This window comes from Lagopus leucura, unplaced genomic scaffold, assembly GCF_019238085.1.
Source record: "Lagopus leucura isolate 7727_CA_CO unplaced genomic scaffold, USGS_WTPT01 Super-Scaffold_73, whole genome shotgun sequence".
Lineage (NCBI taxonomy): Eukaryota > Metazoa > Chordata > Aves > Galliformes > Phasianidae > Lagopus > Lagopus leucura.
Genome location: NW_024962252.1, coordinates 36,489,527 through 36,504,714, shown reverse-complemented (window position 1 = coordinate 36,504,714; position 15,188 = coordinate 36,489,527). Strand labels below are relative to the sequence as shown.

The 15,188-nt window shown below is 36.7% G+C and overlaps 1 protein-coding gene across 1 annotated transcript in view; it reads left to right on the top strand.

Annotated features, from left to right (window-relative positions):
- The window catches only part of SEC63 (SEC63 homolog, protein translocation regulator), a 57,623-nt gene extending 42,763 nt beyond the window's left edge, over positions 1-14,860 (top strand). Inside the window, exons 12-21 of the mRNA XM_042882631.1 lie at positions 939-1,093; positions 2,080-2,227; positions 3,552-3,634; positions 5,148-5,207; positions 5,424-5,582; positions 6,289-6,447; positions 7,397-7,498; positions 12,909-13,007; positions 13,876-13,980; positions 14,437-14,860. Of these exons, the coding sequence (XP_042738565.1) occupies positions 939-1,093; positions 2,080-2,227; positions 3,552-3,634; positions 5,148-5,207; positions 5,424-5,582; positions 6,289-6,447; positions 7,397-7,498; positions 12,909-13,007; positions 13,876-13,980; positions 14,437-14,580 (1,214 nt within the window). The 3' untranslated portion in view covers positions 14,581-14,860. The remainder of the gene's footprint in view (positions 1-938; positions 1,094-2,079; positions 2,228-3,551; positions 3,635-5,147; positions 5,208-5,423; positions 5,583-6,288; positions 6,448-7,396; positions 7,499-12,908; positions 13,008-13,875; positions 13,981-14,436) is intronic.
- The last annotated feature ends 328 nt before the right edge of the window (positions 14,861-15,188 follow it).

The following is a 15,188-nucleotide window of genomic DNA, read 5'->3' as shown; positions in this document are numbered from 1 at the left end:
GCTCCAGACCTGGACACAGTACTCCAGATGGGGCCTCACAAGAGCAGAGTACAGAGGGACAATCACCTCCCTGTCCCTGCTGGCTACCCGTCTTCTGATGGAGCCCAGGATACCATTTGCTTTTCAAGCTGCAGGAGCACACTGCTGGCTCATGATAAACTTTTAATTCATCAGGATCCCCAGGTTCACCCAGGCCCACCTTTCTAGCCTGTTGAGGTCCCTCTGAATGGCATCCCTTCCTTCCACCATGTCAACTGTACCACTCAGCTTAGTGTCATCAACAAACTTGCTGAGGGTGCATAACAGTTACTTTGTTTTTGATATTTTACATCTGTTATTGTCTTTTAGCACAATGTGCTTTGCTTAGTTTCAGTTATATATACTTCTTTTTTTCTTGGATGTGCTAGGCTCCAATTTCTATGTTCATATCTCAAGATGATCTTAGAACCTTTTTAAGTCTAGGAAATAATGTGTTGCAAAAGATTAATGATAGAACATATTTAATGATACAAAGTACTGCTGAATATGTGTTAAATATGTATACATATAAGATATGAATGTAAACCAAGTTTTTCTTGCTGCATTTTTTTCTGCAAATTTCAAGGGGTAGAACTTCTGTCTGTAGTTGGTAGCTGAGATACATTGTGCTGTTGTTCCTTGAGACTATTGGATGGAACTCTTTCAATTTCTTAGTGTTTATCTGTGACAACATAGAGGGAAGGAAATGTTTGCTGAACTATGTGACAATGACAGTAGGAAGACTGCCTGATTAATTATGCTGGGCATTTAAAAATAAGTCTGTCTTCTTATCGAAGAAATTATTATTATTATTATTATTATTAATGAAATCAAAGTGGTCTGCAGTCAATAACTCAAGTACACATTGTGAATGTGTTAAGAGGGGGAAAAATGATGTATTATTTTCCTTTCTCCCCAAGAAAGGGAGTTCCGTGCTCCATCTTTGGGATCTTTGGAAAATTGCATGAAGCTTTCCCAGATGACTGTCCAAGGACTTCAGCAGTTCAAATCTCCCCTTTTGCAACTGCCTCACATTGAAGAGGACAATCTGAGGCGTGTCTCTAATCATAAAAAGGTATAAGACTACAAATGACGCTTGTTAATGTATTGAATGATGCTTATTAATGTATTCTTCTTCAGCCTACTTGTCTATAAGAAAGCGAGGTCATAAATTAACTAAGGAAAAAGAAAATACTTACATTTATTTATATCTAGGTGTGTATGTATCTGTGTGTGTGTTCTCAGGAATTCAGCACAATACCTCTTAGATCTGTGTGTTTATTGTTCTTTTGAAGTCCATCTCTGTTAGAAGGTAGGAATTAAGATTGGAGATCTAGGTGTAAAAGAGGTATGCTGACCTCAAAAACAAAAGAAACATGATACCAATATATTAGGATTTTTTTTTTACAGGATTCCCATGCAATTCATTTTTGGAAACATTATGGTTCCCTGGATATAGGCGTGATCAGCCTCCTTAGAAGCACGAACTTGTTTTTAATAAAATACGTACTTCTGTAATGGTCTGAAGTAACCAAGTTTTCAGACAAATTTCTGTTTATTTTGTCTTCACCACTCTGCTCTGCAGATCTTTAAAAAAAAAAATAAATTGAATTTATCTGCAATTAATGTACAAAGCTAAGTAATTCATACTTAGTTGATCCTACAAATGTAAACCACAAAGTACTGAAATATTCTAGCTAAATAAAGAACTCAATTAGTGAGGTTTCTTGGCTCAGCTTTCTGAAAAAACTGGCTGAAGCAATAGTTTTGTAATAAATTTATTCCATTTTCTAAAGGATGGTATACTATAGAACATGCCAGTATTTAAAGCAGTTGTTTTTATTAAGTTTGAATAGAAACTCTTTGCTTTGTTGCTTCTCAAAACACACTTGCTGGTTTTCTAAATAGTGATTTCGTTAATAAGAACGTGTCAAATGTGTATGTATTAGCAACATGGGGACATGAGTTACTTGATTCTCATCATGTCATTATGAGTTTTTTGTGGACTATGTTCTTTACTGCTATGTGATTTTTTCTTTTTTTCTTCTTCTCTAAATGCAGTATAAAATCAAAAGTATTCAGGATTTGGTGAGTTTGAAAGGTTCTGATCGTCGCAACTTACTGCATTTCCTGGAGGATAAGAAATATGATGAAGTTATGGCTGTCCTTGGTAGCTTTCCATATGTCACTATGGATATAAAACCACAGGGTGAGTAGCAGGTCTTTTCTGTATATGTCACCCTCCCGACATTTTGGTAGTCTATTGGCAGTAATCTTCTGGAGGCTTCTGAGACACAACTTGCAGTTATTTATGTGCCTTGAAAATGACATACTTTCATGAGTGACAGGCTCTTGTACATGAGATTTATAGTGTGACAAGATAAAATACATTACAAGATTTAACGGATTCCCAAGCCACCTATAGTTTCCTGCAGGAGCTTATCTGATGTTTCATCTGTTCATTTAATATTTTACGAGCAATGTGGAATTCTGGTTGAAATAGCACTTTTATTAGCTATCTTTAAAAAACTGTGCTTATTCCAGAATTTATGTTCAGTTTATTCCAGTATGGAGTGTCAGTTAGGAGATCTTTCAATTAGAGATTTTGACTACATGAGTTTTTGTGATCACCTTTGCATGGCTTTTGTATATGGCAGAACTTTTCCATGCAATGCAAAATGTAGCTACATTTCGTATGCACTGTATCAAGTAAGCGCATAATGCTCTTACTAATGCTTAAAATTTCACTGTGAAATATTTATTTCTCATACTTTGACAAGCAAACCTTTTCTGTCTATAGTTTGTTACTCAGCGTGAAGAGGAGTGAACAATGCACATACTTTTCTGTTTAGTTCTGTATTAATATTTTATAAAATACGTAGATGTAAAACTAATAAAGGTGCTTTCCTGGGGAGGGAGGTAAATAAAATTTCTACGCTGGGATATAATTATGTTCTTCCCTGAGACGTTCTCAAGCTCATAGACTGCAGAGATAAACTCCTCAGAGGCTTTCCTGTGGGTTTAGTGTTTGATATTTTAGTTAAAGTAATCACTGCTGTTCTTTTACTTTCCTTTGCCTCTATTTAAAAAAGAATTAAATGCATGATTGTGAACGTGGCATTGAAATTGAGTTGTTAATCATATGAAAGCCAGGAAAATCAAAGTTACAATTCCCGGAGCTAATATAACAAGGTCCTTTTGGTCGTATGTGGTATTTCATGTTTCTGAAATGTTCCACTTTAATATATATAATGCACAATATAATTGAATTACAGTTCCCACAACAATCTTAACTTTGATTTTTTTTTTCCTAACTTCCATGCAATTAAAATCTCAAACTCAATGTTGCTGTTTTATAGTTTGCTGAGTGACTAGCCCGCATCCTGATGAAGCATTTGATGTTATAAGATACTTACTAAAAATATTTTGAGATTGTATGCTTACATTTAGACATAACAATGCCAATTTTTTTTTTCAAACAGAAAATAATATTTAATAAGTTAATAGATTCCTTGCTTTTCTTTTTATGCTAGTTTTGGATGATGAAGACAGCAACAATATTACAGTAGGTTCTCTTGTCACTGTTCTGGTCACACTAACGAGGCAGACCATGGCAGTAAGTATTAAGATTACTTCTTTGATATGGCTAACTGCAACTATGTGCTAATAAGCAAGCATTTTTTAATTGGGGAACTAGTATGTTGTTTTGCAAATGTCACTGTAAAATTACAATTTGAATCTGAGGACTTGTGCTCTTAACCCTTTCTTATATTTCTGTTTCTGAATAAGACAGCTGTCCTGGGATTAAAGTCCAGCCAGACTCATTGCAGCTGACTAGGAAACAGTAAAAGAACAGACAGGTGATACTGCCCTGTGATTTTTAAACAGGAAAAAAAACATTCAGAAACTCAGTTCTTGAGCTAGAATGAAGTGTTTGCTCTAATACTTGTATGTTTGAAATTGATTTTCCTTTATGTGGATTCATAATGCTAGAAATCCACTGATTTTTTGGACACTTAGAAACTCAGTCCAGCAAAGTGTGGCATATATACAACAAAATAAAGGAGGTACACTTGTGCCATAAGAAGGAAGTAGCAAATAGCAATGTGATGTGATTGAAATAATACTGCATCCCAATAGTTAAACTTCTTACTTGTGCTTACTTACCTTAAAACCTAGTAATGATGTTCTTTGAACAAAGAACTTAGAAACAACTAATTTTTACTCAATGTAGCCTATAATATACATTTTTACATCTGTAATATTCAGATAATTGTTTTAGTAAGTGGGAAGTCTGTGTTAAGTCACTAAGATAGGGCATACAAGCATGAGCATAACTGCTGGGGGCTAGACTGCACACTGAAGCTTAACAGAAAGTAGTCTATGTATCTACATTGTGTTCCTGTTGAATTTCAGAATGGAGCATTTAGATGTAACTAAAGATACTGTAAGTAGAAAGTTGACGTACCACGTCACTTTACTGGAGGAAGCTAAACATTATAAACAAATTTAATTGTATTGAGAAATTCATTAAATGGTCTGACAGTGTATAGAAGAGTGGTTAAAGATGCTTTCTAGAGTGAACTCCACTAGGCAACCAGTAGAGTTAAGGTTAAATGGTGTAAAATGGGAGCTAGCCTATTATATAATGCTTTTTTCTTGAGTGGTATCTCATATCTGCCATCATTCTATAAGACACATCCTTAAATTTTTTGGATGTTGTTTTCAGTGGTGTATTTTATGTTTTGAAGTAAGATATGCATGAAAATGTTCACTTTATATATAGATATTCCAGTCTACAGAATACTAATACTAATTGTGTTTTTGTCTTAATGTTTCATATTTCTAGTCTAATTGTCATCTTGTGTCCCTGACAAATAAAAAAAATTTATTTATTTATTTATTTATTTTTTTTGCTAAATTTCTTTTTAATGCCTGTGATGGGAAAATCCCAGACCAAATGTTTGAAATGGTGTTTAATTTTTATGTGTTACTCCCTTGTGGTGTTTGTCCCCTTCAGACCCAATTTCACTGTATTTAGCTTAAGTTCTACTATGAATTCAACTCTTTCATTATTCACTCCTTTGGTACAGAGAGGCACTAATGCTTTTCACATGTTTCTCTGTCAGGAAGTGTTTGAAAAGGAACAGTCTATATGTTCAGCGGAAGAGCAACCAGCAGAAGATGGAGTAAGTTAAGAGCAAATGTTCCTCTTGCCTAACTGAAAGAAACTCTCTTGAGTTGCTCATCTTGCATTTCTCAAGCAGCTTTTTCAGAAACGCCTACTAGGTGTCTCTTGAACTCTGCTTTCTAACTTTGGTTCTCAGCTAAAATGCTTGAAGTGCAGTGAATGCCTGAAATTTTGATGAACAGAAAAAAATACTTTAAATACTGCTTTCTTGCAGCAAGGAGATAGCAACAAAGTTAAGAGCAAAGGATGGCAACAAAAGAATAAAGGAACCAAGAAAGCTTCAAAATCAAAGAAAAAGAAGCCATTGAAAAAGAAACCTGTGCCACCTTCATTGCAGCCACCGAAACAGCAGAAACAAAAGCAAGCTAATGGGGTAGCTCATAAATTCATTGATATTTTAACTTTATGTTCCGTTTATCGTTCCTAAATTGAGAGTTTTTTTTGTCTCTTAATTCTATTCTTCTATAAAGTATGTTTTCTGAAGTACTTTCTGTCCTGAAATTTAAAAATCAGTGGTAAAATTTTAGGTAACGACCCTAGTAGTATATCTTGTGGCCCACTGGAAGTTGTGCCTATCTAGTTTAGAAGGCTGTCATCTTATTCGCTTTTTATTACTTTTGTTATGCTGCCATCTGGGAGATGAACAGTTCTATACTTTTTGCTGTTCATTTAAGGGCAAAAAGGAGATGAGGTTTTCCTCTGGTAAATTAAATAAGTTTAGTACCTTTACATTCGCTCCGCATGATGTTTTCTCCATCTCTCAGGCCATGTTGTAGATATTTTTCTTACGTTCTCTCTGTTTCTTGTATAATTTCTTTGAAATGTCACCTCAAAATCAAACTGTTTTCTCCTATTTATGTTGCTGATGTCATACAGAGAAGAGACATTGCTTCCCTGTTCCCCTTGAGACATGCAGTCAAAAAATAATCTTCACTGTACACTTCTCTGTGATACAGGAAGAGTGTTGTTCAAGTAGGAAGTGAGGGCCTTGACCTTAAAACGTGTGCTGTTAATGCTACATACTACCATAATGCAGACAAACTAAGAGTTGTGTTTTCCGTTGTTATTTTCCCCACTAGGAAGTAGTTGTGAAGGAAGAAGAAGAGGAGATCTCTGATAAAGGAAGTGAATCTGAAGAAGAAGAAACAAACAGGGACTCTCAAAGTGAGAAAGATGATGGAAGTGACAGGGAATCTGACAGAGAACAGGATGAGAAACAAAACAAAGACGATGAAGCTGTAAGTTTGTTGGTTTTTTTTTTTTCCAAGGGTAATGTTACCACTGGGATTGAAAGAAAATGTGTTTTAATCCTCTAGCATCGCCTCAGGCTAGGCAACACTAGAATGAAGGAATAATGCTGGTACTCCGGAGGTTTTCAGTCCTTATTCTAGCAGAAGTGCTTTGTCTGTTTTAGAGAGAACAGTGAAAGGTCTTTGAAGCATGGACAGAAAGCTTAAAAATGACATGAGAAAAATAACTTCAGGGAGAGATTATAATGTTTCTTTCAGCTTAATTTGATTATTAACTGCTACAGATTGTGAAATAAAACCTCTCCTTTGAACTTTGTTCTTTACATGCAGTTATTGTTGCATAGCGCTGCAAGTGTGCAGTAGTTGAAGGAAATCGTACATGCTTGATATGAAAACTTTACTCTTAATAATTAGCTTAGTCTTTTGAAACTGTGGCTTAAGAGCTTGCAGTTGGGAATGAGGCATTATGGATGTAGATGGCTTCTGCACCACAGGTCTTGCAGTAGAAGACTCCATAGGCAGCTGGAGGCCTCATCGAGGATGAGAATATAAAAAATAAAATCATCAGGGCACTTACAGCTTACATAGTATTTATAGGCAGTGCCGCAGAGGGGAATTCTGAAGATGGTGCACAACCCTGCAGATCTGTGATTTGTTTTTGTTTTTTAAAATACTTAGAAGTGATCTCTTAAGTTTTACCGTTTTACTGTCACTTGTTGTGGTGTTTGGTTTTTCTTTTTTTAATTGTACTTTGTAATCTAATCTCTGCCTCTCTCTTTCATGATATATAATGTAGCACAGTGTGAGAACTTGTCAGAGATAGCTTTTCCATGGAGAGACACACACATACACACACACACATGTTGTTTTTTTTTGTGGTTTTTTTTTGCCAGGAGGTGGCTAGTGCATAGTAACTCTTTAAATTTGTCTTTGACAGGAGTGGCAAGAACTACAGCAAAGTATACAGAGAAAAGAACGAGCCCTTCTTGAAACCAAGTCAAAGATAACACATCCTGTTTACAGTCTCTTTTTTCCTGAGGTCAGTAATAGAAAACTTGTATGGTTGTGAGTCGTAAGAATTTATATAATTAATTGCTCTCTATATATTTTACAGGAAATTTGAGGCTTTTTAAAGAATCTTTTAATACTTGAAAAGTTGCTGATCTTTAATTTAAAAAGTTTGAATTTCTAAAATCCTCTTAACTCCCCTCAGATACTTTCATAAAACCTACTGTTGCATTATTCTTTCTACCCAGAGACTCGCAAAATTGTATATAATTAAAAGTTCTTTCTTGACAGCAACAAAGCTAAGGTTTTCTTCTGCTGATTTATTACATAAGGATAAAATCAGAATTAAATTTTTCTGATACAGGGTTCTAATTTATAGTACTTTTCTTCCCTTTGTGCTATGGAGCATGAAAGCCCAGCAGTAACTCTAGTACAGAATTAAGGTATAACAATACTTCTTTAGCAAACTGCAAGCATCTGTGAGAGAGGGAGTTCCTGTCCTGTGTGGACAGTAATGACAGCAGAGTCTGGGAAGCTGTTTAGATCACTGGTAGTTCTGGCTTGCTGCTTGACTCAGTGCAACAGCATGGTGGCAACACAAGGGTGAAGCTAGAGATGAAGTTGTGGAAGTTTGGAGAGGGTTAGCAAAGGTGCCCCTGTACAAGAGTGTATTCTGGAAGTGGTGCAAGCCAGTCACAGACTTGCAATAGACAGTCTTGTCTATTGAGCTTAAAAGCACAAGGGCAGGTGTGAAGAGGTGTCAGAGAAAGGAAACGGGGATGTATTTAAGAATAGTGCTTCGGGATTGTACATAAAAGCTGGTGTCTCTTTGGCAGCCTTAGATGTTGAAAGTCCCATTGGTTGTTTCTTATGCAAACTGCTGACCAGTTCACAGGTAACTGAAAACCCATCACAACAATGAAACTTTGAAAAAGGTGGGACTTTTCAAATGTGGCTTTTATGTTCTGAGCAAGTAAGTTAGGTTTCTGGGGATGATCAGATTGGAACCAGAATGGAGTGTTTGGGCATGCTTTTTTTCTGGGCCAGTGGTTTAAAGGGTTCCCTTTGCTTCCCTGTTGATTGACTGGGGTGCTAATCTAGGATCTCTTCTCCTGCATTGTGCTGGCTCTGGTAACTGGAGGGTGTGAAAAGGTTGTGCTTCCTTTTTAAAGGAGGTGACTGGGATGAGGAAGAACAGGAAAACATAGGTGAAGAAAAGGGTGCTGTATACTTACTCCTCCTCTTCACTCCCCAGGACTCTTTAAACACATGCTTGTTGCATTCCCTTTTGTCCCTGTGCTTGTGATCCTATTATTCCTACTGCTTTTAACCAGATCTGCCAAGTTTAGGAAGTGAAGTGTGGGAATCACGAGTCTTCTGGACCTCTGTAGAGGTGAGGGTGTAATTGCAAGATCAGGGATCTGACCAATTAGCCTTTATTTTCTTATGTGATTTCTTCTTAATTGTTTCTAAGGAGCCAGGCAATATATACTATACTATAAACTATACCAAAGAAACTGCCTGCTTAAAGACCTTATGTGAGAATTATGCTGCCTCATGATGTCCAATTTTGTAACAACTAATCTTAATGCTCACGCAGTGAGTAAGTGCTAAGCCCAGGACCAGAAAGGTGCTGACAATTAGTATTTCTCTCTTTTACTGCACCAGAGCTTCCAGGCTTCAATCAGAGACTTTGCTTTAACTTGCTCTTAAGAAATAAGCTGCCTAAACCTCAGCTGTGTTACACACAGCTGCTGATGGATTTTGTGATAAAAACACAGTAGTGTAGCTAAAAAAAAAATAAAAAATCTAGCACTGAACTGTATGTTTGAACTTGAAAGATACACGTGTAGTCTCATGGTATTGCTGTTATAAGTTTTCCAGTCTTCACTGATTTCCTGAAAGTTAAATGCAGCTGTACTTAGTCCTGCAGTTGGAGCATATTCAAACCTGTAAAATCTGAAGAACAAAGCACTTTGGGCAGGTTTTTTTCCCCTCTGTGATTTATACTGTTACTTATATTGTGGTCACTGCCAGTTCAGAGGTGTTAAGGATGAAGTGTTGTATCAATCCCTGTATTTCCAAGGTTTATGGATATTTGAGTGTAGCTGAGCCTCATATAATGGTCCTCAGGAGGCAGTCCTAACACCATCATGTAAGTTTTTAGGCAGTTGATTGCTTTGCCAGCGATGAATCTTTAATCTATGCAGGTTCCTAAATAATTATCTTCTGCTTCCACATCCGTAAATCCAGAAACTGCACAGATTGTAGTTTTGACATTTTTAGGTAGAAACTGGCCCTGCTATTCCAATTTTGTGAGCATATTGGTTCACTGGCATGCCAAACCTTGCACCCATCTGTTAAAGGGCATTTTGCCCATTTGCCTGTTAGCTTGCCAGATCCTCACAGACATAAACTTGAAATTCCACCCAATGAGAAAGCAGAAAATGACACTCTTGCACAGTTGTCCTTTCTGTAAAGAATTACTTTGTGTTCAGGAGTTTTACTTCCAAAGAGTTTATGCTATAGAATCCTTTGAACATTAATGTCTTTTTGATCTATAAGCTGGTGTCAACAGGGATAGTTAACTTTCTTCCTAGTAGCTGGTATGTTTTGGGTTTAGAATGCTAATAATGCTGATAACGCACCAATGTTTTAGTTGCTGAGCAGTGATGACACAGTCAAGGACATTTCAGCTTCTCATGGTGCCCTGCCAACAAGGAGGTGGGAGGGACCAGCAGCAGGACAGCTGACCCAGACTGGCCAGCTGGATATCCCATATCGTGTGACACTAAAGTGGGGGGAATTTGGGGGGAACAGATGCTGCTTGTGAGCATCAGTGTGTGGTGAGCAGTTGCATTGTGCGTCACTTATTTAAATATTCTTTTATCATTATTATTATTACTTTCCCTTCCTTTCCCATTCAATTAAACTGTGTATCTCAGCCCACAAGTTTTACTTTTTCTCCCGTTCTCCCCACCTACCCCACTGTGGGTGAGTGAGTGAGCAGCTGTGTGGTACTGCCTTGCTGCTGGGTGACATCACAGCAGTCCTTGTACTACTTACACTGTCTAGCTTTCTGTTCTTAGAACCCTCTTGGCTAGGAAGTAAATATCTCTACTTCTCCACTACAGCTGTTAAGGAAATTGACAGTGTATTATTTATTGCTGAAACTTAGAGTTAATATAATTTATGGCTTATAATCATATAGGACAGTCATAAGTAAAGTCGCTGAGAATAGTTGAAACGAGTTGTTTGTAACTAATTCTGGTCCCAAGCAGTGGCCAAATAGTTTTGTGTCCTGTTCTCTGTGCCTGCTGTTGTAAACACACGGAGTAATGCTGTTGCTTTGCTGTGATGCAGTTGCTTTTACTTTTATACACTGAAGGATGGGCATTACCATATTGAGTCAATTTTACACTCCTTTGCTCTGGGATGGAGCAGTGCCAATCAGGGTCTTTTGGTTAATGGTGTGTGTTCTGCTGTTATAAATCTATGCTTTGCTAGTTGAATATTTCACTGAGGTGACGGTAAGCTTTTCTTGCATAGAAATTAGCCATTAGCCACTTTTAAAGAGAAAAATTAAATTATTTAAGTTTTTCTTTTCTTTATTTTCTACTTCCATTATATGGATTTCAGACCAGGAAACACTGGTCCTAAAGTGTTCAAAAAGGGGGGAAAAAAAAAAAAAAAAAAAAAAAAAAAGACAATGAATTTTGGACTATTGAGGGGAAAAAAAAAAATCTACTTCTACATGTTAGCAGGATTTGGTTTCCACCTCTGGAATTTGGACAAGGCTTAGCAGTGTCGTTAAAGCCCTCTACACCCTTTCAGTCAGTCCTTCCATAGAATCACAGAATGGCAGGGTTGGAAGGGATATCAAGGATGATGAATCTCCAACCCCCCCTGCCACATGCAGGGCCACCAACCTCCCCATTTAATACTAGACCAGGCTGCCCAGGGCCCCATCCAGTCTGGCCTTGAACACCTCAAGGGATGGACATCCACAACCTGTCTGGGCAGCCTACTAATATTCCAATATTGTTAGATTTAAAAACAAAAGAGCAGCATTCTTGCGGCACTGAAACATCCACGTGGTGGTTAGTGGTATAAATACACAAAAATTGGTCTTCTGGTTTGGAGCTCAACTTACATAGCTATGATAAGACATCCTCTTTAGGGCTTCACTCTGTTACAAACCTGACCAGTTACCAGACTGTCAAGAGTGTGTAGGAATTGTCTCATGACATAGCAGTGTAACATTTGAATTGTCTAAAAGGCATAGGGTGTTTCATCCCCATTTTCTCCTTAAAGGTAAATTTATACTGTTGTGACTATTAAACTTGTCGCCTGTTCCTTTTCCTCACTGTTTTATTTTCATCTCCCCATCTCTTTGCTATGTATTGTTCTTTTATTTATTTTTTATTTTTTTCTTAAGAGAAGACTTTAGGGAATTATGGAAACTTACATACTTTGTGGTACTAAACTAACCTTCCAATAGAAAGCTTTTATTTATTAAATCAACATAGGATTTTGTTGCTGTTGTTCTAAAACATGTATTAGAGGGTTAGCCAAAAAGGAGTAGTGGTTAAAGGAGTGATGTACAGTAGTGGTTAAAGGAGCTGTGCAGTTGTTTCCATTTGAGAATGGTTGCTGCTGAACTGCACCACAGTCTTAAAAATTCGGTTGAGAGATAAACTATTATTTTTGTGTGGTAACTTGCTGTCTTTTATGAGGGGTGACCTGCATTTAAATTGTTTAGGAATTCTGCTTTAGTACCTGTCGTACCTTCAAAACCTGTAGTTCTTTTAAAAGCTGTGTATGATAAACAACAGTTTGGTATCCTTTACAAATATCAATATTGCATACAGTTCCTTGAAGTGAAACATTGCTACGTCCAAATTCCAACTTTCGGCAGATTCCTGTCTTTTGGAGGAGGAGAAGCAAACCGAGGCAATACATGCTTTCCTGAAAAAGATTATTTACTGGGAAGAGCACTTTTAACTATCTTGTAGCATGCTTTGCTGTGCATGCTTTTCATCCAGGCTGGGTTTCTGTCAGAAGACCCAAGGTAGTATCATGTGGAATGGATGATATTGCTCCAGTGTGAAATTTGCTCAGTAATTCTCTGTGGGCACAATTCTTCAGAATGGTTGTGTGACTGACACGGTATCTTAGGCTGGCTATGTGGAATGAAGCCTTTGGAGTCAAACAGCTACTTGTGATGACCTGGTTGCTTTTAGTATGCAGCATATACTATTATTTTTATTAATACGTAGCCAAAAGTTTTTAACTCATCCATTCTGCCCGACCCAACACACACAAACCTTTGTATCCATATTGTAAGGCCCAGTGAGTCATAACTGCCAGTTGTCAAGTGTGGAAGCATCTTCTTGTGACTTGTCTTTTCTTAGTATTTTATTTTCTTTCCTTTCTGAAAGGAAAAACAAGAGTGGTGGTGGCTATATATTGCTGATCGGAAGGAGCAGATGCTAATATGTATGCCATATCATGTTTGTACACTAAAAGATAAAGAAGAGGTAAGTACTGGAAGAATTTACTTTTTGAATATTACAAAACCACACTGAAGTGTCTCACGGTATGCAAATATGCAGATACATTTAATTGATTTAAATTTTAACTTTTTCATACTTGTCATACTTTTAATGTTCACTGTCATACAAATTTTACTGTTCTGATAGAGGCAGACAAGAGCCTTTTAACTGTGAAAATTGATAATGGAAAAAATGAAAAAAAAAAATTAAGAGGCCTTTTAACTTTGTTTCCAGATCATATGTTTTTTTTCTTGATATCAATAGCTGATGAAAAATGATCATTTCTTATGAATGAGAAAGTTATTCAAATATGTAAGAAATACTCCTCTTTTTCTGTAAAAACAGAAGCAGTGACAAATTAATTAGCCTCAGCTCACATGAGCCTTTCTGAGACCATAAGTTTTTGCTGTGTTTTCATTTTTTCTGAGAACTGGAGATTTGGTGTATTTTGTACTTTCGAAATGGATTTCATGTTCCAATTCAAATAACAGAAGAGTTAAGCTAATACTTCCAGCAGACTCAATTTTTAAACCTGTTTGGATTTTGAAGATGTAGGAAGTGTATAACAGGGCGATGTTGTGTACTGAAAAATGTAGAGCTACTTTGGTCTAAATTGGGGGGGAAAAATGACTCATTATTTGTCTTTAATGGGAGTTACTGTTCTTGGCTATTCAGTCTCTTTTCTGTAGATATTTTATAGCGTAGCGATTCTCAGATATATGTCACTCATAAGAAACTCAAAAAAAAATATTATTCTGTAGTAGTACTTATGGTTCATTAGAGTACTCAGTTGTTTGTTTTAATGTGTCTCTTCAAAGTAGTAAGAATTCATGGAATGGTTTCTGTTTTGCAGGTGGAGCTGAAATTCCCAGCACCGGGCAAGCCTGGAAACTACCAGTACACAGTTTATTTAAGATCAGATTCGTATATGGGTTTGGACCAGATTAAACCATTGAAGGTGATGTTTAATGAGATTATGTGTTACCTGTTTAAAAACAAACAAACAAACAGCCCCATTATCTTTAAGAATTCAATATGTTCTAATTTTATTGTTGCTTATTTAATCTGCCTGATCCCAGTAGTTGGAAACATTATGTTGGATTAAATAGAACTAAAGTTTGTGATGCTTCCCAGTGTGTGCATTTTAACACCTTTTTTTTCATATTGCAGAATTTTTGCAATATAATTTGCTCTGGCCTTGAATCTTGAGCTCTGCCATGCAATTTCTCTCTGCCTACATACACCCAGTTAATAGGAAAATCCAGCATGCCTTTTTATTAGAAACAGATTTTTTTAAACTGTCATTTTTGTGCAGCATGTCCTTTTTACTTCTGTTTTTATTCTCTTAGTCTGGTTTGTGGTTTTTGTGACTCTTTTTTTCCTCTTTTCTTTGTTTCTCTTAATTCAATTACAGCTGGAAGTTCATGAAGCAAAACCAGTGCCAGAAAATCATCCTCAATGGGATACAGCAATAGAAGGTGATGAGGACCAGGAAGACAGCGAGGGCTTTGAAGACAGTTTTGAGGAAGAAGAGGAAGAGGAGGAAGATGATGATTAAAACAATACCGTTAATTAACTACAATATCTGCACCCCCTGCAAACTCTTGGTCTGACTGTGGAACTGTACAATAAACAAGAAACGCAGTACAGAAGCTTTGAGAAGGCTGAGTTTAATTTTTCTTTACCAATTAAGAGTGCATTATGTAACTTCTCAGTGGAGGTGAAACAAATCTGTTGCCATTGATACAACCTTGGAATATGCTTACGGCTCATTATAGCCTTCGAGTGCAGGACGGTGCATTTGTTTCAATTGAAAATAAAAGCTTTTTTATTATAAATATCTGGAAGTGTGGGCTATGTATCGTCTGATGAGGTTAGGGTCCAATTTAAATGAAAGGTACTACTAGCTAGGACAAAACTTAAAATCAGATTTTCTGCATTAGAAATTTATTTTAGAAGACATCTTGGTGTAGTTGACATTACACATCTCTGTTGACTGAAACAACATCTGCTCAACTTTCAAACTTGGTTTCGTGGTATTCTTTCAATATTTTGCTGTGAAACTGCTCACATCATTCATAGCTTTAAAAATCTGTTTTACTTAACTTGATTAGTATAAATTAACACCATACCTATTGCCACATTCCACTTACACAGAGGGCTGCT